Source organism: Salvia hispanica, chromosome 3 (assembly GCF_023119035.1).
Source record: "Salvia hispanica cultivar TCC Black 2014 chromosome 3, UniMelb_Shisp_WGS_1.0, whole genome shotgun sequence".
Taxonomy (NCBI): domain Eukaryota; kingdom Viridiplantae; phylum Streptophyta; class Magnoliopsida; order Lamiales; family Lamiaceae; genus Salvia; species Salvia hispanica.
This window is the reverse complement of record NC_062967.1, coordinates 43,652,474-43,677,461: the sequence shown is the minus strand read 5'-3', so window position 1 is coordinate 43,677,461 and position 24,988 is coordinate 43,652,474. Positions and strand designations below refer to the sequence as shown.

The 24,988-nt window shown below is 33.3% G+C and overlaps 3 protein-coding genes and 1 long non-coding RNA gene across 8 annotated transcripts; 2 read left to right on the top strand and 2 right to left on the bottom strand.

Annotated features, from left to right (window-relative positions):
* Positions 1 to 3,083: 3,083 nt before the first annotated feature.
* Positions 3,084 to 4,339, bottom strand: LOC125211251. Its single transcript, XR_007174480.1, has 2 exons — positions 4,204 to 4,339; positions 3,084 to 3,468 (listed from the first exon to the last, which is right to left on the bottom strand). It is a non-coding gene; the product is annotated as an uncharacterized LOC125211251 (long non-coding RNA).
* Positions 4,340 to 5,637: 1,298 nt separating this feature from the next.
* LOC125215418 (putative late blight resistance protein homolog R1A-10) lies at positions 5,638 to 12,252 on the bottom strand. Its single transcript, XM_048116825.1, has 3 exons — positions 11,769 to 12,252; positions 5,954 to 8,189; positions 5,638 to 5,825 (listed from the first exon to the last, which is right to left on the bottom strand). The coding sequence occupies exons 1-2, from the start codon at positions 12,183 to 12,185 to the stop codon at positions 5,967 to 5,969; spliced, it is 2,640 nt and encodes an 879-aa protein (XP_047972782.1). The 5' UTR covers positions 12,186 to 12,252; the 3' UTR covers positions 5,638 to 5,825; positions 5,954 to 5,966.
* A 2,210-nt stretch (positions 12,253 to 14,462) lies between these two features.
* LOC125212891 (protein PHOSPHATE STARVATION RESPONSE 1-like) lies at positions 14,463 to 17,697 on the top strand. 5 transcript variants are annotated; one of them, XM_048113179.1, is made up of 8 exons: positions 14,463 to 14,615; positions 15,556 to 15,997; positions 16,168 to 16,297; positions 16,422 to 16,498; positions 16,574 to 16,613; positions 16,754 to 16,796; positions 16,865 to 16,934; positions 17,265 to 17,697. In XM_048113179.1, exons 2-8 carry the CDS (start codon positions 15,596 to 15,598, stop codon positions 17,508 to 17,510), a joined length of 1,008 nt encoding a protein of 335 aa, XP_047969136.1. In that variant the 5' UTR covers positions 14,463 to 14,615; positions 15,556 to 15,595; the 3' UTR covers positions 17,511 to 17,697. The 5 variants fall into 5 exon arrangements, with proteins under 5 accessions (XP_047969136.1, XP_047969135.1, XP_047969137.1 ...); XM_048113178.1 differs by having other exon boundaries at positions 14,465 to 14,615; positions 16,165 to 16,297; XM_048113180.1 differs by having other exon boundaries at positions 14,466 to 14,615; positions 15,629 to 15,997; positions 16,165 to 16,297.
* Positions 17,698 to 20,803: 3,106 nt separating this feature from the next.
* LOC125210263 (protein IQ-DOMAIN 3-like) lies at positions 20,804 to 23,644 on the top strand. Its single transcript, XM_048109825.1, has 6 exons — positions 20,804 to 21,019; positions 21,941 to 22,017; positions 22,098 to 22,406; positions 22,491 to 22,718; positions 22,874 to 22,993; positions 23,081 to 23,644. Exons 2-6 carry the CDS (start codon positions 21,943 to 21,945, stop codon positions 23,642 to 23,644), a joined length of 1,296 nt encoding a protein of 431 aa, XP_047965782.1. The 5' UTR covers positions 20,804 to 21,019; positions 21,941 to 21,942.
* Positions 23,645 to 24,988: the final 1,344 nt, after the last annotated feature.

Below are 24,988 nucleotides of genomic sequence, written 5' to 3'. Positions count from 1 at the left end.
AAAAAAAATTTATTCGATAAAAGCTTCCTGGAGTAAATAATGAACTATATTCAGTACATAATGAACTAAATGAATGTATATTATGAAGTTATTTTTCGCATTCATTATATACTGAATTTACTTCAACTGAAAGATAATTATGTCATAACACATTATGAAGTAATAAAATAATAAAATGAAGTAATAAACTAATGAAATGAAGTAGTAAACTAATGAAATGAAGTAATAACATAACTGAATGAAGTAATAAACTAACGGAATGAAGTAATAGCATGACTGAATGAAGTAATAAATTAACGGAATGAAGTACTAAACTAATAGAATGAGGTAATAAAATGATTGAATGAAGTGATAAACTAACGGAATGAAGTAATAACCCTAAACCCAATTAAAAGATAATTATGTCATAACACATTATGAAGTAATAAACTAATGGAATGAAGTAATAACATGACTGAATGAAGTAATAAACTAACGGAATGAAGTAATAAACTAACAGAATGAAATAATAGCATGAATAAATAAAGTAATAAACTAACGGAATGAAGTATTAGCAAGACTGAATGAAGTAATAAGCTCATAACAATAACATGACTGAATGAAGTAATAAACTAACGGAATGAAGTAATAACCCTAAACTCAACCGAATGATAATTATGTCATAACACATTATGAAGTAATAAACTAATGGAATGAAGTAATAGCATGACTGAATGAAGTAATAAACTAACGGAATGAAGTAATAAACTAATAGAATGAAGTAATAGCATGAATAAATGAAGTAATAAACTAACGGAATGAAGTAATAGCACGACTGAATGAAGTAATAAGTTCATAACATACATTCATTTAGTTCATTATGTAGTGAATATAGTTCATTATTTACTCCAGCAAGTTTTTATCGAATAAAAAAAATAAAAAAAATTTAAAAAAAATCTAAAAAATCTAAAAAATAAAAAAAAACGTTTTTATTTAATAAAATATTGAATTAATTGTAAATTAATCATAACCATAAGATTAAGAAAAAATGAGTGGTCCTAATTTGGTCTCTAGTTCGGTCTTTAAGGGTGGATTTGTGGTTAATAGGACTCTATATATATATATATATATATATATATATATATAGAGAGAGAGAGAGAGAGTTGTGATCAATGTCGAACCATTCTTAAGGGCCGAACTAGAGACTTAATTATGGCCCTCCATTTTTTTTATCTTGTGGTTAGGATTAATTTACCATTATTTAATTATTTTATTTAAAAAAACCTTGTTGAGGGGTATTTTAGGAAATCAATTTATTAACTCTCCTAAAATAAAATACGTGTTTCATCTCTCCCTCAAATCTTCGATCTCGGTTTTCTTCAATCTTCGTCGATCTCCATCGATTTTCATCGATCTTCTTCCTGTAATCTACTTAAATCTTCATTTATCTCCATCGCCGGACAATTTTGCTTCCTCAATTCACGATCGTTTTGCAATTTCATCAATCCACGATCTGCATCGCCGGACAATCGCGATCTTCATCAAATTCTCGATCGATTTGGAGGTGCGGAGGAGCGATTAGGAGAAGCGTTGTGGCGGAAACGGAGGCTTCATCAGATCAGCCGGAACGGTCCTCTTGCGGGTGATCTTCCGGTAGAGGACGACGGATACAAATATAAGCGCCAGCGCCGCCGCCGCGGCGAGCAGCGGCATGAGAAGGCGGTGGTGCGGCAACGGCAGCATTGTCGTGAATCTGGATACAATCGGATAGAAGCAAAAAAGAGTATATAGAGGTTGTCGACAGAGACTAGTGAGAGAAGAAAGATGGCATTGTGTTTTTCACAGAGAAGGGGGTGGTGAAGCAGCTCATATTTTGTCATTGAAGATTGTGAACGGATTGGTGCAATTGGAGTTCGCAGCTCATATTTGCGAACTGGATCTTCTACATAATGAACCAAATTATAAATATAATGAAGTAAAAAGTATTCGGTGCTTGTTAGGTTTGACATTGTAAACATGGATCAAACAAGTAAAGGGATCATGTCACATGGTTGTATGTTGTGTGTAGTAGGGTGATAAAGATTTTTAGTCATGTAATTTAGATTTATACCTTGGTTCCATCATCCTTTGGCTCATTATCTATATGCGATCTCACATTTGATCCATGTTGAACAACACATAGTGTATTCAAATCCTGATATTGATTTAGAAAATGATTCATTACAAGGACAAGCTATTTCATTGTTTGAGATGTATACTTCTGAAAATTCTGATTTTACCTTCTCCATTATATTAGCTTTTAAGTTTTCCATAAGACCTGCGTCAACACTGAAGTTTGATGACGATGTAACATCTGCCATTTGTACATGAAGACCCTGCCAGTAGTATTATATAAAAAATAGTTCATTCAGTAAGATAGTTACTTCATCATACTGAAATATTACTTCAAACAGAGTCTATAAAAGGCAAGGTAAAAAATAGTTCATTCAGTACGATAGTTACTTCATCATGCTGAAATATTACTTCAAACAGAGTTAATAAAAGACAAGGTAAAAGATAGTTCATTCAGTACGATAGTTACTTCATTATACTTAAATATTACTTCAAACAGAGTTAATAAATAGTGCATTCAGTACGATAGTTACTTCATCATACTGAAATATTACTTCAAACAGAGTTAATAAAAGCCAAGGTAAAAAATAGTTCATTCAGTACGATAGTTACTTCATCATACTGAAATATTACTTCAAACAGAATTAATAAAAGGCAAGGTAAAAAATAGTTCATTCAGTACGATAGTTACTTCATCATACTGAAATATTACTTCAAACATAGTTAATAAAAGACAAGGTAAAAGATAGTTCATTCAGTACGATAGTTACTTCATTATACGGAAATATTACTTCAAACAGAGTTAATAAATAGTGCATTCAGTACGATAGTTACTTCATCATACTGAAATATTACTTCAAACAGAGTTAATAAAAGCCAAGGTAAAAAATAGTTCATTCAGTACGATAGTTACTTCATCATACTGAAATATTACTTCAAACAGAGTTAATAAAAGGCAAGGTAAAAAATAGTTCATTCAGTACGATAGTTACTTCATCATACTGAAATATTACTTCAAACAGAGTTAATAAAAGGGAAGGTAAAAACCGTTTAAACAATATGTGAAAGTTGTAAACCAAATCATCCTCACTATATAAACCCCATAACCAATACAAACTCTCCATTACAAAAAAAAAGGAAAAAACACAAACTTGTCCAATACAAGAAATCATCCAAAATTGACACACAAGCACATCTCAATCGGCTGAGCCGTGATTCTGGGCACCACCCATTTGTTAGGCGTGGGAACGGACTGCACAAATGTCCTCATCAGCATGTTACCATGACTCAACTACATCTCCCGAAACTCTTTATCTCGCTCCTCAAATTTGATTTCTCACCCAACTGTGAGTTAGAGGACCCCACTGTTTTCTTCACCTATATACAAGAAACACATAACAACAATTCAACATTTGAAACATAGTTTATGTTACATCATTAAAATAGTTCGGAACTTCATGATTTAGGTTCTTTAGTTCATTAAAGGTATAATTCACAACTAAATGTACATACAAAATAGGTCAGTTTATATTACTTCATTCCATGAGGTTATTACTTCATCAAATAGCTGAATTGGTTCATTCAACTGTTATTTCTTCATAAAATATGCATACAACACAGTTACTTCATCCTCTGAATACTACTTCATCAAATAGGTTAGTTAGTTCATTCAATGTTATTTTCTAGCAAAATATGCATACAACACATTTAATAAAATTTATACGAACATCAGACGAACTTTCCTTTGCGATTTGATCTCCAAATTATGAAGTAATAAATCACATTAAGAAGATGCATATTAGTTTTTGCCACATATTTCAAATGATTCAAGCACCAAACTCATAGCCTCATCAAATGAAGTAGCCTTGTGAAATGAAGTAACATCCTCATGAAATGGACTAAATCGATTTACACAGCCACATTTTTTTATACCTTTTCTCCCAAATATCAAAAGTATTGTGAAGTAATCGATTTACATTACTTCAGTACGTGAGGTTATAACTTCATCAAATAGGTTAAGTTGTTCATACAGTACAGTTAACAAATTCATAAAACACAGCTAACTTCATTCTATGAATTTACTACTTCATAACAACTTATCACTTCATTTACCTTTTGGTGGAGGGATTTGACTTGCAATATTTGCTTCCGACCGACCAGTAGAGAAACTTTCCTCAGGATTTGCTTTCTCGACCAGTTGTGATTTGTCCATCGGCCTATGAGTATATTTGAAGCTTATGTTGACCTTCCTCGGCTCTACTTGATAAACTTATAAGACAAAAATCATAAACCAATTTACAAATAGATGAAGTAAATTAAACTTTTGAACTATGCAAAGCTTCAAAACAGTGTATTACCTGATGCAGTAGAGTTGAGTTTGATCACAACTCTATATATATATATATATATATATATAAAACAAACTAAAAACATAATTACAACACTTCAAAGATGAAATTGAAGATAAATTATTGCTATTTAAGAAATAAGAAATTGTGATTAAGAGGAAGGATTATATTTGGAGAATAATTGTGTAAAAATATAGCAAATTTGGTCAATAATTATAGAGAATAAAAAATTATGAATTTTTTTATATTTTTATTTATTTTTTAAATACAATATTTTAAAGATAAATAAATACTAAGAAAAATAATTAAACATTTCGTACAATCTCATTGATGCATGCATGATGAAAGAAAGAGAGAAACCAAGTGGTCTCATGTCCTAACTTTGTCGATCTCAAGTTAAGGAGAAGGAGACATTCATTCATTTTCATTTACTTTATAATTTGATATGAAGGAGATATACTATGGCCCCAATATACATGGTCTAAAGTCTAAAAATATAATAAAATTTAAGAGATTGTGAAATGGCATATTTGCAATTTGACTTTCAAATTGCATTTTATTAGAATGTTGGTTTTATTTTTATCGGAGTATATTAGTTGCTAATGCTTATTTTTAATGATTTAACATGATTATGCCAGAAATTACACACGGTTATTTTTTATTATATAAATCATTATTTAAATTATGTGAATTAAATTTTTTTACTTATTTTTCTTTTTAAATTTTTACTGATAAATAAAATTAATATTCATATCAAATTTAAAACAAAGTAAGCATTAAAGGATTTTAAAAAGTCCATCCTTAAGAGAATAATAAGAAAATTTAAAAAATTGGGGGAAATTATAGAAAATTTCAAAGTTTGGGCAAAATTTTCGAAAGCCTCTGAAGTTCGTGCATTTATAGAAAAATTACATACTACTTATATTCAAACACCGTCGTTTTAAAACTCATCGCTTTTTTTAACGGTGGCACTTTCGACGATCCAGTGCGCTTCAGTTTAAAGAAAAATAATTTCTGAGGACATATTAAACTAACAAAGTTCACTATTTAAGTTCAAAAATAAATGTATGGAGAAAAACTACAAAATTATGTAAGTTCATTTCTTTACAAAAGTTTGAAATCAATGATCTGGTGAACTACTACCATAATTTCAGAAAATGCAACTATATAATGTACTTGCGGCGCAGCATACATTATCTGATGATTCTGAACATTATTATCACAACCATTTAAGTTCTTTTGTCAGTTTAGGATAAAGAAACGAATCAAGTGCAGCGTATTCACTCAACAAAACAAAATACTTCAACATGTGCAACATTTTGCTAACAGAGCAAATTAAAATGCACTGTCGCATTTATTCAAGAAAGCCAAACAATTTTGCAAGCCCTGCAAACATCAACATATAATTTAATTAGAATCTAGACTAAATGTGATAATAAATTTTAAACTAATTATCAATAAAAAAAATTTATATTCAATAGACATAAGTATTTAGCATCCGAAAGATAAGTTACCTGTTGAGATTGATCAATCAGTAGGAGGGAAAATGGAAAACTTGAATACAGAGCCTTCTGCCTTCTTCTTCGTCTCGTTTATTTTCTTCGCGGATGCAGCTGCAGATTTACAGACGTACAACTCCAGCATGTGCAGGCTTGCTACCTCAGCAAGCCCGATCGGGATTGCAAGAAGCTTCTCACAGTTCTTGAGCACAAGGCCTCTAAGTCTAGGGAAATGATATGATGATGCCTCCCAAATAGTTAAATCCGTCTCTTCAATTCGCAAGAATTCAAGGCAACGAAAACCTCCATCAGTTGCCTTCCAGTCAGCGCCCGCAAACGCCTTCTCTTTCAGCTTGAGCACCTCGAGATTCTCCAGCAAGCCGAGGGTAGACATCCAGCTCCAACTCAGGGATGTCGCGACTAACGTAAGGCTCTTGAGCTTAGATGGGAACTGATAGTGCTGAGGAAGGCCGCGCAGTTGGCCTTCTGAAATCGGCCTAGGATGTACATCGTTCACCAGCTTCAACTTTTCAAGATATTTCATTTTCCCCAAACTATCAAAGGATCCAGTGTTTCCTTCCACAAGCAGGGCTAGTTTCCCGCGAATGCCTAATTTCTTCAAATTGCATGCTCGTTCGAAAAGCTCAGGTGTGCAGCTCCCTACAGAAATCGTGCCTAGTGTTTGGAGCTCCGCGCCATTTTTGCTATCTTTACTTAGCTTTGGCAAGATAGCTGACGCATTTGTCTTGAAATGCCTTAACTGTGTCAACTTCCATATATCTGCTTTCACTTCAAGAGTGCGATGCGTTGTGTCGATTATAAGAGTCTGCGTGTTCCAAAGCGAGCCGAACTTGGAAGGGAGAGTTGACAGATCCAAAGACAAGGAAATGTACCTTGAATGGATCAACTGGTACATCTGGCTACTGATTTTGGTGAGCCGTATTGGCTTGACTTCTAAAACTCTGAGCAATTTGAAAGCTGAGAACATGTGTGGAATGTCCTCCGCCGGTAAGATGAATTCATCTTTGGAAAAACAAGCAAATGTGCGAACACGAGGACCAAAAGGTTTCGAAGCGAGGAATTGCAAGCAATTGAAATGAATAGAAAGACGGCGATACTTATCCAAGTCGGAAACAGGAGGTGAAAAGCCTCCATTTTTGGACTTGATTTCCTGGAGAAAGTTTTCATTTGCATTGCTGGCTTCAGTTCTGCAGAAATCGCGCAAGGCATCATGAATCCGGCATGTTTTAACCTTACCATTAGGTTTAACCTTCTCAACAGTCACCAAGTTTCTGTTGATAAGATCCTGCAAATACGTCTCCCCACACTCCTCCAAGCTAAGATCATTGTTCTGTTGTATGAATCCTTCTCCAATCCACATGAAGATCAACTTTGACACTGAAATTTCGTAGTCTTCAGGAAACAGCCCCAGATAGAGAAAACACGCGCGCAAGTGGTAAGGCAACCTGTCATAACTCAACAATATGAACTTCTTCATGCGATCTGCAGGGTCATTCTCGTTGAGATATGAGCTTACGCGCGTGGATACATCTTCCCATGCTTTTCTCGTTTCACTTAAGTCAGAGGCTGAATATTTTGCCGCGAGGATGCCTCCAATGACAACTATTGCTAGAGGAAGCCCTTTACAATCTCTTGCGATGCGTTGGCCGATATTTTCCAACTCCTTAGTAGGGCAGTCTAACTTGCGAAGCGCCTCTAACCGGAGCAGCTCCCAACTTTCTTCTTGCGTGAAGAAGCGCAACTTCATGATAGGATTAGGCGAACTAGCATATCTGCCAACATCTTCAATACGACTAGTGATCAAAACCTTCCCCTTTGTGTTGTTTTCTGGCATGGCAACGCGGAGTCTGTCCCAATCAGGCTGAGTCCAGACATCATCGAAAACGATCAGGAAACTTGCATCCGCAAGATATCCAGCAACTAGTCCGGCTATCTTCATGTCATCTAGTTGACGGATTTCGTCGGTTATTGTGGTGAACTCTTTGAGAATAGCTAGAAAGATATCCTTGTCTGAGAACTCTTGAGAAACAGGAAGCCATATACGAACGGGGAACTTGAAGATTATTTCGGGATCGTTGAAAGCCTTCCATGCCAGCGTTGTCTTGCCTAGTCCAAACATACCAATCAGGGAAACCACATCAAAGTCGTTTTTTTCGTTAGTCAAACGTGATATTAGTTCTTCAGTTACATCTTTGAATCCTACCACATCTTTCTGTCTGGGTGGTCGAGGCTGTATGAAAAGATGAAATTCAGTAAGTCAATGCATTGATTTGTCAACTTGGAAGAATTCACCGAAACTTTTCGCTGTGACTATCGTAGTATTCTTAAAACGAAAGAACGGGTCATTACAAAACTATATACCCGACTTATCATATCGAAAAAATATCAAAAATACACAAAAACCATAATACCAGACTCATCACATTGAAAAAATATCAAAAATATTGAATTTTTGATATTTCGGTACAATATGATACCTTCCCAGAATATTTCGGTATGTTTACCGTATGAAATCTCATATGTCGGGCATACCGAAGTTTCAGTATATATCATAATTTATGGTATATTATGTATATACTGACATCAATATATACGTAAAAATAGTAAGTATGTACCACTAAAAATGATCTAATTTTCTTTTATGTTTGTCCAACAAAGATGACTGATCACTTATTTTGAAAAAGGTAGTGATAAATTAACAAAAATTGTATGTACAAAGTTGGACATTTTAGGTATTTTACTTACAAAATAAAATTATAATTATTAACTAATTTGCTGTATTACGTGATTACCCTCCTATAATAATTTAGGAAAGCGTTTTCCTTCATCAACGTTTATATATTTAGGAATTGATTTACTGCATAATCAATGGCATAGTTTGTAATCAATAATGTTGAATCGATCTATTCAATTAGGTAGATAATATTGGTTGCATAATTTCTTCTTCCATTAACAACAAAAAGGATATTTCCTCATTCCATTTACTCTAAATTTAAATTCTCCAATACAAACTAAATTATCTTTTAAATTAACTTCTGCATTTCATTATTTTATCATTAAATCAATTTTACAATTCTGAGTTATAAAAATGACTACCTACATATATATATATATATATACATAAGTACTTTTTTAATATTATCATCCAACAAAATAATAAATAATAATAATCATTTACATCCAATCATTTCATTATTAAATCATCTTTAAATATCTAAGTTATAACGACTATAAATATATGCAACTGAAATCTTATTGTTATCATCTAACTAAATAATCATAGTCGTTCACGCCCATATATTTATTAATAAATAATCTTTAAAATTCAAAAATATAAAATTGACTATTATAATAATTTCTTAGTGTATCATCCAAAGAAACAATTATAGTCATCCACATCCGATTATTTTATTAATATATAATTCTTAAAATCTTAAGTTATAAATGACTACATACATATTTAATTATTTTCTTAGCGTTTTCATCCAATTAAATACAAAATAATAATAGTCATTCGCATCCAATTATTTCATTATTAAATCATCTTAAAAATCATAAGTCCATAAAAGCAACATCATGTGTATATAATTAATTTATTAGTGTTATCATCGAACTAAATAATCGTAGTCATTCCATCCAAATATTTTATTAATAAACAATCTTTAAAATTCCAAACTATAAAAACAACTACATGTGTATATAATAATTTCTTAGTATTGTCATCCAAAGAAATATTATAGTCATTCACATCCAATTATTTTATTATTAAATAATTCTTAAAATTATAAATTACAAAAATGATTACACGCATATATGATTAATTTCTTAGTGTTATCCTCCAATGAAATAAAAAAATAGTAATGTCCATTCGCATCCAATTATTTTATTATTAACTCATCTTTACAATTCTAAGTTACCAAAACGATTATATACGCATATAATTACAAAATAATTATAACCGTTCGTATCCAATTATTTTATTATTAAACTATCTTTAAATTCTAAGTTATAAAAACGATCAATATATAATTAAAATCTTAGAGTTATCATAGTCGTTCGAATCCAATTATTTTATTTAATTCTTAAAATTCTATATTATAAAATGAGTATATGCATGCACACTTAATTTCGTAATACTAACATTACACAAAATAAATATTGGCATTTGCAAACATTTGTAGTCTTTATTATATTATTCCTATAAATTAGAATTAACATTATTATAGTAATGTAATAGCACAAGTCATGTTGGAGACTTGGAGTCTGGGATACCCATTTTCTCTTTTTAACTTGTCTAGTACAATACTATTTTTTCCGTTTAAATTTACATACGAAATTAATTTAAATTAAAATTAACAATGTTTTCATTTGTTTGCTTTTTATTATATTCTTATCATTTTGTTAATTTTAATGTTAACAAGTGGGAAATTATTTATTTTATGTTTCGTTCTTTTCATAAATTTATAATAAAAAAAGTAATTTTTTATTTGGTTTTTTCATAAATTTCTGTAAAAAATTAATTTATAATTATTGAATAATAATATTTACATTTAATTTTAAAGTTGTTTGAGTGCAATCTAAGAATAAGAAACAATTAGAATTTTGAAGCTAATATGATTCCACGCTAAATAAAAACACCAAATACATAGGATTAAAATGGTCGAGAAAACCTAATGCATTTATTTTCATATTTTTTGTTGCTAGTGATCTTCCTTATTTTCAAATTTTCCATATATAGTCTAATGTAATTTAAGAGTGATTTAACTTTACAAATATAACAAAAGGGTAATTATGTGAAGAAATAATAGTTAATAAGAAAATCGGTTTAAATAAAAACCGGTTTAAAAAGAAGGGGCATTTTGTATGTACAATTTTTGTTAATTTATCTTTACTCTTTGGAAAATAATTAAAATGTTCAACTAGTTTTTTCTCTCTCTTTTTTTATATCTCTCTTTCATTTTTAAACACTCAACAATTTTTTCTCTTGTTTACTTTATTCATATTTTCTACTTTATCACAATCAACAATCTTTTCTCTTAATGGTTAAACACCTTAAAAATAAGAGTATATAAAATAATGTGTCTTCACATAAAAATATGTACTTTTGGAAAGGCACGACACGAGGTTTACTGTCAAAATGGTAAAATATGAGAGAGAGATACAAAAGAAAAAGTAATTGAAATATTGTCAGTAGAGAATGAAGTCTACCTCATAAGAAAGAAAAATTTACTAATAATGAAAGATAACTATTTTTATGGGACGGCGCAGTAGAACAATATCATGGAATTGATGTACTGAAATCCGGTGTGCCATAAAATTCCGATATACCTAATTTCAGTATAACTTACCGAAGATACTGCATGGTATCGATATTAAAATTGATTATTTTTTAACTTTGCTATACCAAATTCTATTATACCAAAAAATTTAATAAAATAAAGGTATATTTTTATTTACAAAACGAACTAATCGAATTTTGAATTTTACAAAAACTATAAAACTAAAAATGTTAATAACAATTTTTATAAGAGTAATGTTCACATGTATACTCCATTGTTTTCTAAAAATAGAAACTCTTTCATTCTTGATCGTTTCAAAAATAGAAACTTTTCATTTTAGGAAATGGATTCCACGATCCACTAATACGAAAACTACTTTTTGTCTCGTCTCTCTTACTTTACCAATCTTCTCTTTCATCTATTTTATTTTATCAATTTTGCATTAAAACTCTTATCGTTATCAAAGTTTCAATTTTTAAGAAACGGAGGGACATAAATAACACTATATGGGTAAAAATGGTGAAGCTTACCTCAGGTTTTCCATCGTCATCGTCGTCGTGGTGGACACTGTGATTGGCGAAGTCAATCCTGGCCTTCTCGACCTTGGTTCTGACCTCCTCCACTTTTCCTCCGATTTCATGGAGATCGACGGACGACTTCCAGAATTTTAAGAAGGGAGTGGTGGCCTTCTTCTCCATGGCCTTAATAATGAAGGCGTCGATCACATCTTCGGCCTCATAAACTACATCGCGGATGTTCCTGAGCAGCACTTTGGTCTGGTCATCCTTCCTCCGCTTCCTCGACGAGTCCTTGAGGAACGCGTTCAAGAGACGCAGATCCGTCTCCAGGCTCTGGATCTGCTTCTTCGTGCCGGTGATGAGATGAGAGTGGTAAACCAACAGATCCTTCAGATTGTTCAACAAGAACTCTACTGCAGCATCTGCCATCTCTCTCTCTCTATGTTTGCAGAACCTGTGAAATAATGGTGCAACTTTGGTTTATATTTTGCAGGAAATTATGAAAGTCTTGTGATAGCTTATGCAAGTAGTTGGTGAAGTATCCTTTTCAATCCAGCTTGTGTAAATAAATTATTCAATTACAACCACAAATTATGTTGTACTATTATACAACCTCCGTACCAATAAATATTTAAATATTTGATTTTTAGTAAGAGATTTTATGCAGTGTTGTTTTGTGAGTTAATGAAAAGACAGTAAAGTAAGAAAAAATAGAGATGGTATTGTTCACATTTTAGGAAAAATTTCATTTGTAATTGGATAAACTTAAAAAAGAAAATATTTAATTTTTAATGGGATAGAGGAAATATAAGTATGCAGAAACTGAATGATGCAGTTCCAACGTAGAAATCGGGCAAAAACCTACGGTGTTAGAATGACTTGAAATTTGCACGGTGCATGCGAAACGCGATTTGGAATTGAACTCATCGCAACACCGACATCGTTTATGGGGTGAAAACTGCAATTTCTGTTTTAATTTTCTATTTTGCGTTTTATTTCCTTTTGAATTTCTAGGGTTTTTAGGCGCTTATAAATAGTGTTGCTTTTGTTTTGGACGGCAATTTATTTTTTATAATTATAATTTCGTTTTCACATAAATTAGGGTTTCTTATTACTTATCCGTTCAGTCTTGTTTCTCTATGCGTTTTGCATCACTGAGCGAAGAAATATGGAGTGTAGACTCTGGACTTATTATTAAGTAATTTATCTGTCCAAATGTAGAAATTAAGCTATTGGACAATGCAAGCTGATTTTATAAAATTGAATTGATTCCTAATTGTTGGTGGAGGTCACATGCTCTACATGTAACAACTTTGAGGTCAATGGACGTGCTAGGTTGACTAACACCAACTGATTTCTGCACATGATCAATTGCAATTAATTAAGGCACTCAACTACCCTCTGAATTTAATTATAGTGTACATTAAATTATAGATGTAATATGTACCTATATTCACCCCTTTAAATGGCCGAACGTCGTCAGTATACATACTACGTTATCAAGAAATAATACGAACACGGAAACTTAAAAGGAATGAACGTCCTAAATACTTTATATCAAGTTTTGATTCTTTGTTCTCCCTTTCGGATTAGTATCACAGGTATATCATAAAATGCTTCTCCATTTTAACTGATTTAAGGGTATTTGCATTTTCCGACATAATTATTATTTTTTGTTTGGTTTGACCAACTGTATACCGGACTTGTCTCCGGCGAAATCCAACTAACCTTGCTCGACCGGATCTACGGATTAAGGCCGAAAGTCTCCCAACAGGTGGCGGTATTTGAACCCGTGACCTCAAGGTCACGCAGCTCCGTGCTAACATATTTTTTTCATTAATAGTGTAATTCACAATAAGTTAACTCCACTAAGAGCATCTCCAAGGAAAAGGGTAAACGGAGAGGTACTAAAGAGAATTAACTAAGTACTCCCTTCGTCCCATAAAAGATGTCACACTTGTGGGACAACACGGAATTTTAGGGGGGTTTTGTTTGGTGTGTTAAATGGAGAGAGAAAATATAATATTTATATTAATGTGAGAGTGAACTTTTTTTCAAAAATGAAAATGTGACATCTTTTGTGAGACAAACTAAAAAGGAAAGTGTGACATCTATTATGGAACGGGGAGTACTATATTTGCCTCTTCTTCATAAAATTTCATGTTCCAATGGAAAGGTTGTTTGAGGAGATAGTATACCTTCTTTTATTTTGATAAAGTATGTATACATCTTCTTCATACAAATGATAAAAAGTTAGTTATTTTTGTTTTTCTTTTTAAATTACCTTCTTTCATGGAAGTCAATTACTTTTTAAAAAGATATAAGTTGAAAAGGAGTAAAAATTTAGTGGTCAATCCTCACCAAAGTGTCGATCCTATTTGGTATACCATACTAATAGATACTCCCTCCGTCCCAAAGTACATTTTTCTTTTGGAATGTGTTATTTTTTTAAAGGATATATTTCACTTTTGTAAATAGAAGATTTACCTCTTTCATTTCCTTGGAGATGCTCTGACGAATAAATCATGTAATCTAGCCACTTTTCCAGCCGTAGATTTAAAAGTCAATGAGAAAAAAGTCATCGCAAATCAACGGCCCAGATGACGACAAGATTAACACAGAGTTTCCCCACGCTAACACTCATCAACAACTCATTTCATGCAAGTAAATTTGATTGTGTGTGCAAACTGTCTGTCTGTCTTATTTTTAAAAGAAAGAGCATACCCAATCATTATATACGTGCATCTAGCTACAATTGGAAAGTCAGCTACTCGAAAACAACATCTTCAAACTCAACGTTGGATTATATCGCTACATTATTGATTCCATCGGATTCTCCCACCTCTCGAATTCCAAAAGGTTCGTTTCTTATATTTCAAGCTCCGTTTTTTCAACTCACGTTATATTCTATATCATCTCCTTTCTTTGCACGCGTTGATTCTATTTCCTGCTCTTGATTTTCTTGAATTGAATTGTGTTCTGAGAAATTTACTTGTTTTTTTTTTTGTTCCCCTCTTCTGCTATTGAATGTAAATTTAGTTTAGTTAGTTGTGTTAACAGATGCTTCTGAACTAACATTGAAATGGAATTATCAAAATTATTTCCTTTAAACCAATGTATCTTCATTGCTGTGGGGTAAAATTAGCTAATATTTCATTATCAAATTGTTGAATTTATGGTAGATATTTTCCCCTAATACGAAATTGGTGCAATGAAATTTGATGGTTTTAGGTCTACATCGATTTATTTGGTTGATTTTTGATGATAAAATACTTGATAAAATTGGTGTAGTTATAGTTTATAGTATTAGAAATAGGTCACTCACCCCTTAAAAGGCCTTATAAGGGGGAGAGTTATCTGTACTTATATATATCATCACTAAGTCGACGTGGGACAAGAATTTAGAGAATTTAACATATAGGTGACGACTGTCATGGATAAAGTAGTTCCTTGTATGTTTCAATTAGGGTGGTAATTTTTAGCTGTTTTACTCGTTTTGTCAATTTGTTTTAGCTCTAAATCGTGCCTGAATATCTTACTAAGTTCTTGAATTCTTATCTGATTCAAGTTTTGCTAGTTTTATAGCATTGAAAGTGTTTCTAAATTGATTGAATAGATAGATATACATCACGTAGAGACAGAGACTCTCCCCTTCTTATGTTACCTAATGAGTTATATCTCTCGAAGAAGAAAATTGATTCCTTTTATTTTTTTGTTTCAAATTGGGAGTCAATCAAATGAGTACATGAAGGATTTGTATGGAATTGATAATTGTGGCTTCGTTCTCCTCTTTTTGTAGGTATCTTCCGGTTCTTTCCTGTTCTTGAATAAAGCTGAGGATGGCCCCTGCATCATTTAACAAGTTTCCGCAGTTACCAGATTCGCCTCGAGTTTTTTCTTCCAATGCATCAATAAGTTCGACAATGTATTCGTTGTCGCCAAAATACGGAGATTCTTTTATGGCAAACCAACATCCTTACTCACATCTAGAAGGCTATGCCAATGGGAACCATGATGTTTTGTGGAATGAGATTGAGAACTTTCTCGATACTCCCCTAAAAGTCCCCAACCAGGACAGCCAGATCAAGACATCTAGAGATCCGGTGGTGATAGAAGACCGTGCTAGGAAAACTAATTGGCAGGAATGGGCCAACCAATTGATTAAACTTAATGATGGGACACTCGATTCAGACTGGGGTGATCTTCTCCTTCCTGGCAATCTTCCCGAATCTGAGCTAAACGTTTGTTTTTCTATACCATTTCCCATAATAGTTATATGGTGTTTGATGCTTTCGGACGTTAACTTAAAAATAGTCTCGATTTTCTTTATATTTGGTGTTCTATGTCTAGTTGTCTCCTTGTTTTTCTTCTATTTTCACAATTTATTACTTTTCTGTTTTCTATTCAGCAGCTGCAGCCTCGTCCGGTACCAAATGTAAATTATTGTCCAGCAATAGGCTCGAGCAAAGCACGAATGCGTTGGACTCCAGAACTTCATGAAGCTTTTGTGGAAGCGGTGAATAAGCTCGGTGGTGGCGACAGTGAGTATCTGCTTTTTACTAACTTCCAATTATTGATATGTAGATGGTACTCCTATATAACAGATAAATTCCCAAAAAAAAAAAAAAAAAAAAAAAAAAAAAAAAAAAAAAACTTGTATTTCAGGAGCTACGCCAAAGGGTGTTTTGAAGATCATGAATGTCAAAGGACTGACGATATATAACGTGAAAAGCCATTTACAGGTATGAGAAGATGCTTTTTCTTTTGAGATTCTGGTTTTTTGTGATTCTTCTATTTACTATGCTGTGGAATTTCAGAAATACAGAACTGCCAGATATAAGCCAGACTCACCAGAAGGTAGATAGAAACTGATTGATTCTCGTGCATCTTGGCAACATTTTCACTTCTATAGCATTTTATGCGCTTTCTCCGATTATGATATTCGCGTTTATTATCTGATTGTAAATAATCGATTGTATTATGCTCTTCATTGGCAGGAACTCCAGAAAAGAAGTTAAAAACTGCAAGCGACTTGAAAGCGTGCGTCTCTATCTCTTTCTACTCTTGCAACTAAAGGTCGATTTCTCAGATTTAACTTTTGATGGCAGAACAATGGGGATAACTGAAGCTCTCCGACTGCAGATGGAAGTACAGAAGCAGCTACACGATCAACTTGAGGTACGTTTAAAATTCTTATCACTGCCTAGAAAGTCCACGAAATTTTCCTGCTTTAATCAGTCTGATTCTGATCAGCTTATTGTCCCTTAATATAGTGATTCTCAACCAACAAACACATCCTAGTATCTTCAAATCAAAATTCAGTACTAATAGTTCGATATGTTTTCCTAGTTGCATTATCAATCCATTTCTTCTTTCCAAAGACTTGGATATAGGTTTAATGAATAACTTGGATTAGTCATCTTTGGGTGAAAAAATAGGATACTAACTTTATAAAAGTGACCGGATTTCTTGGGTAAGGTACTGTAATGTCGAACCGTGTCTTTTCAGATTCAAAGAAATCTGCAGATACGTATCGAAGAGCAAGGGAAGCGTCTCCAAGAAATGTTCGAGCAGCAGAGAAAGCTGGAGGAAGTAAAAGGGAAAACCCCATCCTTGAAGATGGATACACCTCGAACGCCAGCTAAAAATTCACAGCCTTGCCTTGGCAACGACAAGCCAGAATCATCACAAAGCAGCTCTCGTGCTCCCTGCAATCCTCCCCCGGGCACACTTGGATCGCTTCAAGAGTCATGACATATACTCCTCTGAAAAATGATGCTGATTGGGGAATCCCGATTCTGATGCCATCTAGAATGGCATAAAAATTTGTTTTTAAATAACCATAATCTATATTTATTTGTAGATATTTAGCCTTTCCCTGATATTCATTGTATTTTTAATGACAGTATCCTTCATAAAGTGCTCATGTGTTTTAACGAAACTATTTGTGCATGGTAAAATCATGAATTCTTCTAGTTTGTACAAAAAATGATGCTTTGTGATACGTACTCTTAAAACTCTTTTTTTTTTTACTTGAGTATACTAAAAATAACCTTCATAGTTCATCCTGATGGTTTGAATTCTTGCTATGAAAATTTGGAAATTATAGTATGAATATAGTCAATTCATATGAGATTTTTCGAACCTAAGTCTTGTATACTGGTTTGGTAACCCAGATTACCAAACTATGTAATTGAATTCACTAAATTTATACAAGCACACCATACTACTTGGTACGTATGGTATGAATTAAACTGACCCAAGTTATCCCATCAATTCAACGGAGCTTTAAAAGCAAACACATAGAAAACAACAATACAATTTTAAAAAATGGTACATAATTGATGCAATTTTTGGCATGCAATTTAATACATTGATGTTTACATGTTAGGTGGAAAGATAATAATGTAATAGAGAGAAAGAGAGAATAAAGTGTTTTGCCAAAAAAAATAATTTAACTATCTTGAGACGATCCGAAAATAAATACAACTCAATTACCTTGGGACGGAAGAGTACTAAATATTAAACATTCACCAATTCCTATAAAATAATGATATTATTCTTGAAAATAAAATAAAATTTGTAAAATTCTTTTGTTTTTTATGATAAATTCAACCAGAAGTAATATATTGATTACTACTAACTTTTTATCTGAAATAATGCTCCTTTAACCTTTTGCCGGTTTATCAAGTTTATACCCTTTCAACATAGTAGTATGTATTTAAAATGCTAACGTGTGTTTTCAAAACTTTTGATCACACGTAGAAGAAATCAATGTCATAAAAGGTATAGAAAATGCATCCAATTCTATATAGTATTCGATTTTTGAGTAAACTCATTAAAAGTCAACATTATATTAAAGTAGCGTGATGGAAAGTAGTGCGTTAACTTTTGGTACTAGCTCAACTCTTCGGGCCAATTACGTAAAAAGTCGATTTTTCAGTTGTATGAAAAGCCACCTGAAAACATTGTATAAAAATTAACAAGGTTTCACGTGAAATAAAATAGATTATAATTAAATTTAGGGAAATTGGTCTTTAAAACCATTAACTTTGCCTAAAATTTGGTTTTCCTTTTATTAGTACATTGACTAGGAATGTGATCAAATGCAAACTCTAAATACTTTACAAACTCTAAATTATGATCTGAACCGTTAGAAAAGTCAACAGATGACAAAATAACATCAATAGAAAATATCAACACAATATCAACGGTTGACACCATATTGACATTGCATTGATATTGTGTTATATCAAAATCATGAAATTTTATACTGTTGTATTAACACTATGTTAAAAAATTTGGAATTTGTACCATATATAAGTTTGCATTTTATCACTATTAATATAGAGTATATCTTTTGCTATTACAAAAAATAAATAATTTACCGTACAAGTTAAATAAACACCCTCAAAATTAATCTTTGACCCTCCTAGGAATGGGTCCACCTCCACCTCTCCTACCAAAGGTCCAAGGTCATAATTTCCAAATAAACATATATACGAATCACAATAAGCCAAATAGATTAAAAGAAGAATAAAAGAACTAATTTATTCCAATGTGAATTAAACTTTGTTTGAATGATAAGAGTATTTTGTTCTAGATTTATTCCAACAATTGACACATCTACACGCAAGTATTAATTACTTCAATAAACAAAAACAATTCAAATATGTCAAAGTCAAAACAACATTAACATCAAAGTTCTAAATTCTAAATTCTAAATTCTAAATTTTGATGTGATGCTGATAATGATATTAGCCGACTTTGAAAATCACCCAAACAACAAAATTTACTTTTGTCTTTCTAACGTTAGAAAGAAAAATAACGTGATACCCACTATCCCTAAAGTGCTAAAATCACTTGTTATTTCTCTTTGGATTTCTTTGGCTAACAAGGAATTTTCTTTAGTTTGGCAGTAGTATTTTGTTATCCTGCTACAAATATTTTATTTGGTAGGGTAATTAAATTAAAGTTGCATTTTAACTTATTGTGATAGCGGATGTCTTAAAAGAGCTGTTTTTGTTAAAAAAAAAATAATTATACTTTCAGATTAATGATGGGTAAAATTAACACCACTGAAGACAAAAAAATGTGGAAAAGATTGTGCTGACACTATAATTGCCTATTTACAATTTAAGAATAGTCTTTCTGACATACTCTTGTGAACTAAAGATTCCGATTGTAAATGATTAATGTACAAGTTCGAAAAAAATTAAAATTGTATGTACCATGTCACTGACTTGGTCAAATGCTTTTCCCAAGTGTTCACATGCTAGTTTTGTCCTGCTATATTCTTCAGTGTCTACCTAAAACAAAAGTCTAAAATGTATTACCTCCGTTCTATAGTAGCGGAGACGTTTTGACACGCGATTTGAAAAAATTATGTTGAATAAGTTGAGTATAGAAAGAATAAAGTAGGAAATAAAAAATAAAGAGAGATGAAGAAAAAATAAAGTAAGTGAGAGTAAGTATGTTAGACTTTTACTAAAAAAGAAATAACTCCACTATTATGGAACATACCAAAATGACATAATAACTCTAAATATGCCTTCCAAGACATTTCATTTTCTGACCTGTTTTACAAAAATGATGATAAAATCAAGTAAGAGGGACAATCTTCTATATTATTCTCTCTTTTACTTATTTTTATCTTCACTTTAATCATTTATCATTATTTTTTTAAGATATGTGCGAAAAATTAAACGTCTCGTTTAAGCTAAAACTGATGGAGTATTACTTATATGTGTCGATGACTACCAAAATTCTTGTCGAACAAGTAACTGAATTCACAGTAAACGATTTTACAAACCCCAAAACCTGGAAAACAGAAGTGGTGGTTTGTTAGTTTTCAAGTACTAGTTCGAAAATTTATTAAACTGACCATCTCATTATTTATTTGAATAAACAAAATATTTCCAAGTCAGAATTAGATGAGGACCCACAGACATCCCACGTGGCGACTTGCTATTAGCTACGCACCCAGGCAAATACCCAAACTAACCCTGTCCGTTACATTTTCTCAAAACGTGTTTCATCACTTCCTTAATTATCAGATTAAGATTTCATTCTCTCTTCTCTATTAAACACTCTCTAAACAAACATTTCCGCTTACATATGATATGATATGACAGCTTTGAAGCCACCTTGGTGACAGATTCACTGCTTGTTTGTCGATATATCAGTAGCACAAGTCGGAGAAGAGGAGATTCATTATACACGATTTGCCTTTGAAATTCACAACACCAGATTTTTCAATAACGGTTTCTTCATTCCCATGTATTTTTAATTCCTATTTTCAGTTTTATTTATGTTTCTGCTATCCCTTCGATTCATGCTGGAGGTCTCAAACTTTTTTACTATTGAAACGATAAAAAAAATTGGAGAGACATCCGATTAGACAGTTTCGCACCGAGTAGTGGAGCTCAAATTGGAGGGTTTAGGTTGTTTTATTTTGATTTCTGGTAAATTTCTTGTTTGGATGTTAATGGAATGAATACCTCTTGTTTGATTTTTTCTTCCCTTTGTTTTGGTAATTTCAAGACATATTATCCTATTTTAGGGTGATTTCCTGTGGGAATGTCCGTTTTGTTGAATGTGAACAGCAAAGTTTGATTATTTGTAAAAAGACCCTTTAATTAAATTGTGTGGGACTCAATAGTTAGGTATGTTCAGCACAGATTTGTTCATTGTTTTTTAAACTAGTTGTTTGTGAATATTGATATTTATATGTGGCTCAATAGTTAGGTATATTCTGTTCATACTACATTGGACTGTCACTTTTAATTATGATTATAAATTAAAATAAAAAATAATACTAGTACTTATCATGATGTAGGATTAGAATAAAAATCATTTCACATATAGTCAAATAATGAACTAAATTTTGAAATATAATACCAGGTGCCTGAGCAGTTGCATGCCTTTTAATGACCTGATTTTTATGCCTCCATGAAGTTGGAGTTATGAAGGCAAAAAATTTAACTACAAGACTTAATTCTTTTATATAGACATTTATCTGATTAACTTTTATTTCTTGGACATTGTATTATACTTGCAATTATAATTATTTGTATGCTATTCCAAAAATTATAGGAGTAATAGATCATGATATGTAGTATTAATTTTATACTACTATTAGTTTATATGTGATTAAAAGTGGCAGTCCAATATGTTTCAGTCAGGAATGGGAAGGAAAATGGGATGGCTTCATACAGTAAAGAAAGTAATGAGCTGTGGATCAGGGCAGAGTAGCAGAAAGGTAGCAAACTTATTTCAAAATTTCACCTTTTTGGGGGTGTGGAAGTGAGATGTTTTCACTAGTTTTGTTTGTGTAATCAGAAGAATCGAAAATCTGGAGATTGGGGGAAAGAAGTGTTGTATTTGGATTTGTACAATGCAGAAAACACAGCAGTGGTTCCTGCTTCTCAATCTCCGGTGGAGGAGGTGAAGCTAACGGAAGCCGAGAATGAACAGAGTAGGCATGCTTATTCTGTTGCTCTTGCCACTGCTGCGGCTGCTGAGGCCGCTGTTGCTGCTGCTCACGCTGCTGCTGAGGTTGTCCGGCTCACATCTGCACCCCGTGGCTCGGGTAAAACCAGTGATGAGATAGCTGCTATCAAGATTCAGTCAGCTTTCCGTTGCCTTTTGGTATGATTGATTGTCTCAACTTAGTAACAATGTCTGAAAAATAGATATTTTCATCTAAAGTCATAACCTTTTCTTTGATTTTAGGCTAGGAGAGAATTGAAGGCGTTGAGAGGTCGCGCGAGGCTGAAGTCATTGATAGAGGGGCAAGCAGTGAAGCGCCAAGCAACGAGCACCTTAAAATATACGCAAATGCTGGGGCGTATGCAGTCAGAGGTTCGAGCAAGGAGAGCCAGAAAGTCTGAGGAGAACTTGTCCATTCAGCATCAGATCCAGCAAAAACACGAAGGCGAGGTTCAGAAGTGGAGAGCATCGGTAAAGTGAAACCGCCCTCAGTTATCTCTCTCATTGCATCTTTTCATTTTTCATATGATCCATGATTCTCTTTATGGCTGTTTCTTGCTAATCACTTTTTCATGAGCAAGAAATATATATAATGTGCTTCATAGAGTTATGTATTTGGAATATAGATTGGGGAGGATTGGGATGATAGCATGCTGTCGAAAGAGCAGATCGAAGCCAGGTTACACCACCGGCAAGAAGCTGCGATAAGAAGGGAGCGCGCTTTAGCTTATGCGTATACTCATCAGGTAATCCACGCGATCTTGTCAATACAATTAGAATTAATCACAAAGAAGTAGTGTTTCTTACACTGATATGGATTGAATTGTGTGTAGCAGCAAACATGGAGGGCCTCTTTAAACAGTGCTAACCAAACATTCATGGATCCGAGTAATCCTCATTGGGGTTGGAGTTGGTTAGAGCGATGGATGGCTACTCGTCCACACGAAAATGGGAATGCAACGAGTAAAGAACTGAACAGTGACCATAAACAAAGCCGGCCTCCCAGCAGGCAGTCGCCCTCTACTCCCAAGTCGAAAATCACACCATCTTCTAAGATTAGGCCAAGGGAAACTAATGGCACAGATGATGAGTTGAAAAGCAACAGAAGTGCTCAGTCGTATAGATATCGGAGGCACAGCATTGCTGGCTCGTCCGTGAGGGATGATGATAGCATAACAAGCTCACAAGCCACGGTTCGTGGCTACATGGCTTCAACAGAGTCGACAAGAGCTAAGTCGCGGATGGCTAGCCCGGTCCAAGGGGAGAGAGGCCGGACGCCTGATAAGGTAGCCGGCGGCTCTGCAAAGAAACGGTTGTCCTTCTCCCCGGCCGGACCGAGGAGGCATTCGGGCCCACCGAGGGTTGATATTAGCCCTATGAAGGACATTACTACATGAAACTGAACACTCATCTTCTTAAAAATGGGAGATGATGTTTGAGTTTATGTTTTTTTATGAATTTCTATATTTACAACAGAGAAGAAAATGAGCATGATTATGGTAAAATAATTCAAATTAGGGAGATATAACATGTGGATAGTGCAAGTGTCTTGGTGTCAGTTGTTATGCATCATCGCATCTCATTAAATTGAGGATATGATGATGTGATATCATTAAATGAAGATTCATATATGTGTGGGTAACAATGGTATTTTAATAAATAAATACTTATCTCAATAGAGATTGTGAGAAACTTCTAATTTTTGCGCACGCAAATATGTAAAAGAGCAGTGATTTAGAGACATAATGTTTCTATGCCATAATACCCTTATATTATCTTGATATAATTATATTTTATATTGTGACTAATTTACCCTACTGTTATTTTAGAAACATAAATGTTAGATTATGAAGTTTAATTACTCGGCACATGTTTATTATGCTTGCATTCAATTAGGGGTGGGAAAACGGTTCCCGGTTCTCGGTTAACCGAGGATCACCGAGAATCGAAAAAATAAGATTAAGATTCGGTTTTGGTTAGTGAGTTTTGGATTTAGGCGGTTCTCGATTCTAACCGAGAACAGAAAGGTTAATTTTTCACTATATTCATTGTAATCAATCATCTATCAAATTGAATAAAAATTATAAAAGATTCTAAGGCATTTACTAAGAAAAACGGTTGCTGCTCTTTCTAAAAAAGAACCGCTGTTGTTCTCTCCTCTCCATTCTTCTTTATTGATGTTGTGCCGACCGCCGCTGCTTCTTCGACAGTCATTGCTCTCTCCTCCTCGTCACTCTTCTTTGTTGTCGATATCCAAAGCGGCTGCTGCACCTACCGCCATTGCTCTCGGTAGTTGTTGTCCGACGCGATTGCTGCACCGACCGCCGCTGCTTCTCTGACAGTTGTTTCTCTCTCCTCCTAGCCCACTCTTCTCTGCTGCTGTTGTTCCGACACTGCCACTGCGCCGACCGCCGCTATTGCTGCTCCGCTTCTCCGACCACAATTGATTTCGGTTCCTTCGGTAGAACCTAAGAACCTGTAGGTCATAACCGATCGGTTCCTTAAGGAACCGAACCGACTAAGGGTTCGGTTTCGGTTCTAGATTTCAGAAAAAATGGGAGTCGATTAACTGACTAATCGGTTCGGTTCCGACCGTACCGACCGAATCCCCATGCCTAATTCAATGTATTCATAATTTTAAATTGAGTATTTAAAGTACCGACCGAATCCCCATGCCTAATTCAATATATTCATAATTTTAAATTGAGTATTTAAAGTCTTAATTAGAGTATTCATACTTT

Coding starts and splice junctions, on each gene's coding strand:
- LOC125215418 (XM_048116825.1), bottom strand. CDS start 12,185: ATGGCAGATGCTGCAGTAGAGTTCTTGTTGAACAATCTGAAGGATCTG. Junction 8,190..11,768: donor ATGACGATGGAAAACCTGAG/GTAAGCTTCACC, acceptor CTTTTCATACAG/CCTCGACCACCCAGACAGAA.
- LOC125212891 (XM_048113178.1), top strand. CDS start 15,596: ATGGCCCCTGCATCATTTAACAAGTTTCCGCAGTTACCAGATTCGCCT. Junction 15,998..16,164: donor TTCCCGAATCTGAGCTAAAC/GTTTGTTTTTCT, acceptor TTTTCTATTCAG/CAGCTGCAGCCTCGTCCGGT. Junction 16,797..16,864: donor ACTGCAAGCGACTTGAAAGC/GTGCGTCTCTAT, acceptor TTTTGATGGCAG/AACAATGGGGATAACTGAAG.
- LOC125210263 (XM_048109825.1), top strand. CDS start 21,943: ATGGGAAGGAAAATGGGATGGCTTCATACAGTAAAGAAAGTAATGAGC. Junction 22,018..22,097: donor CAGGGCAGAGTAGCAGAAAG/GTAGCAAACTTA, acceptor TTGTGTAATCAG/AAGAATCGAAAATCTGGAGA. Junction 22,994..23,080: donor CTTATGCGTATACTCATCAG/GTAATCCACGCG, acceptor AATTGTGTGTAG/CAGCAAACATGGAGGGCCTC.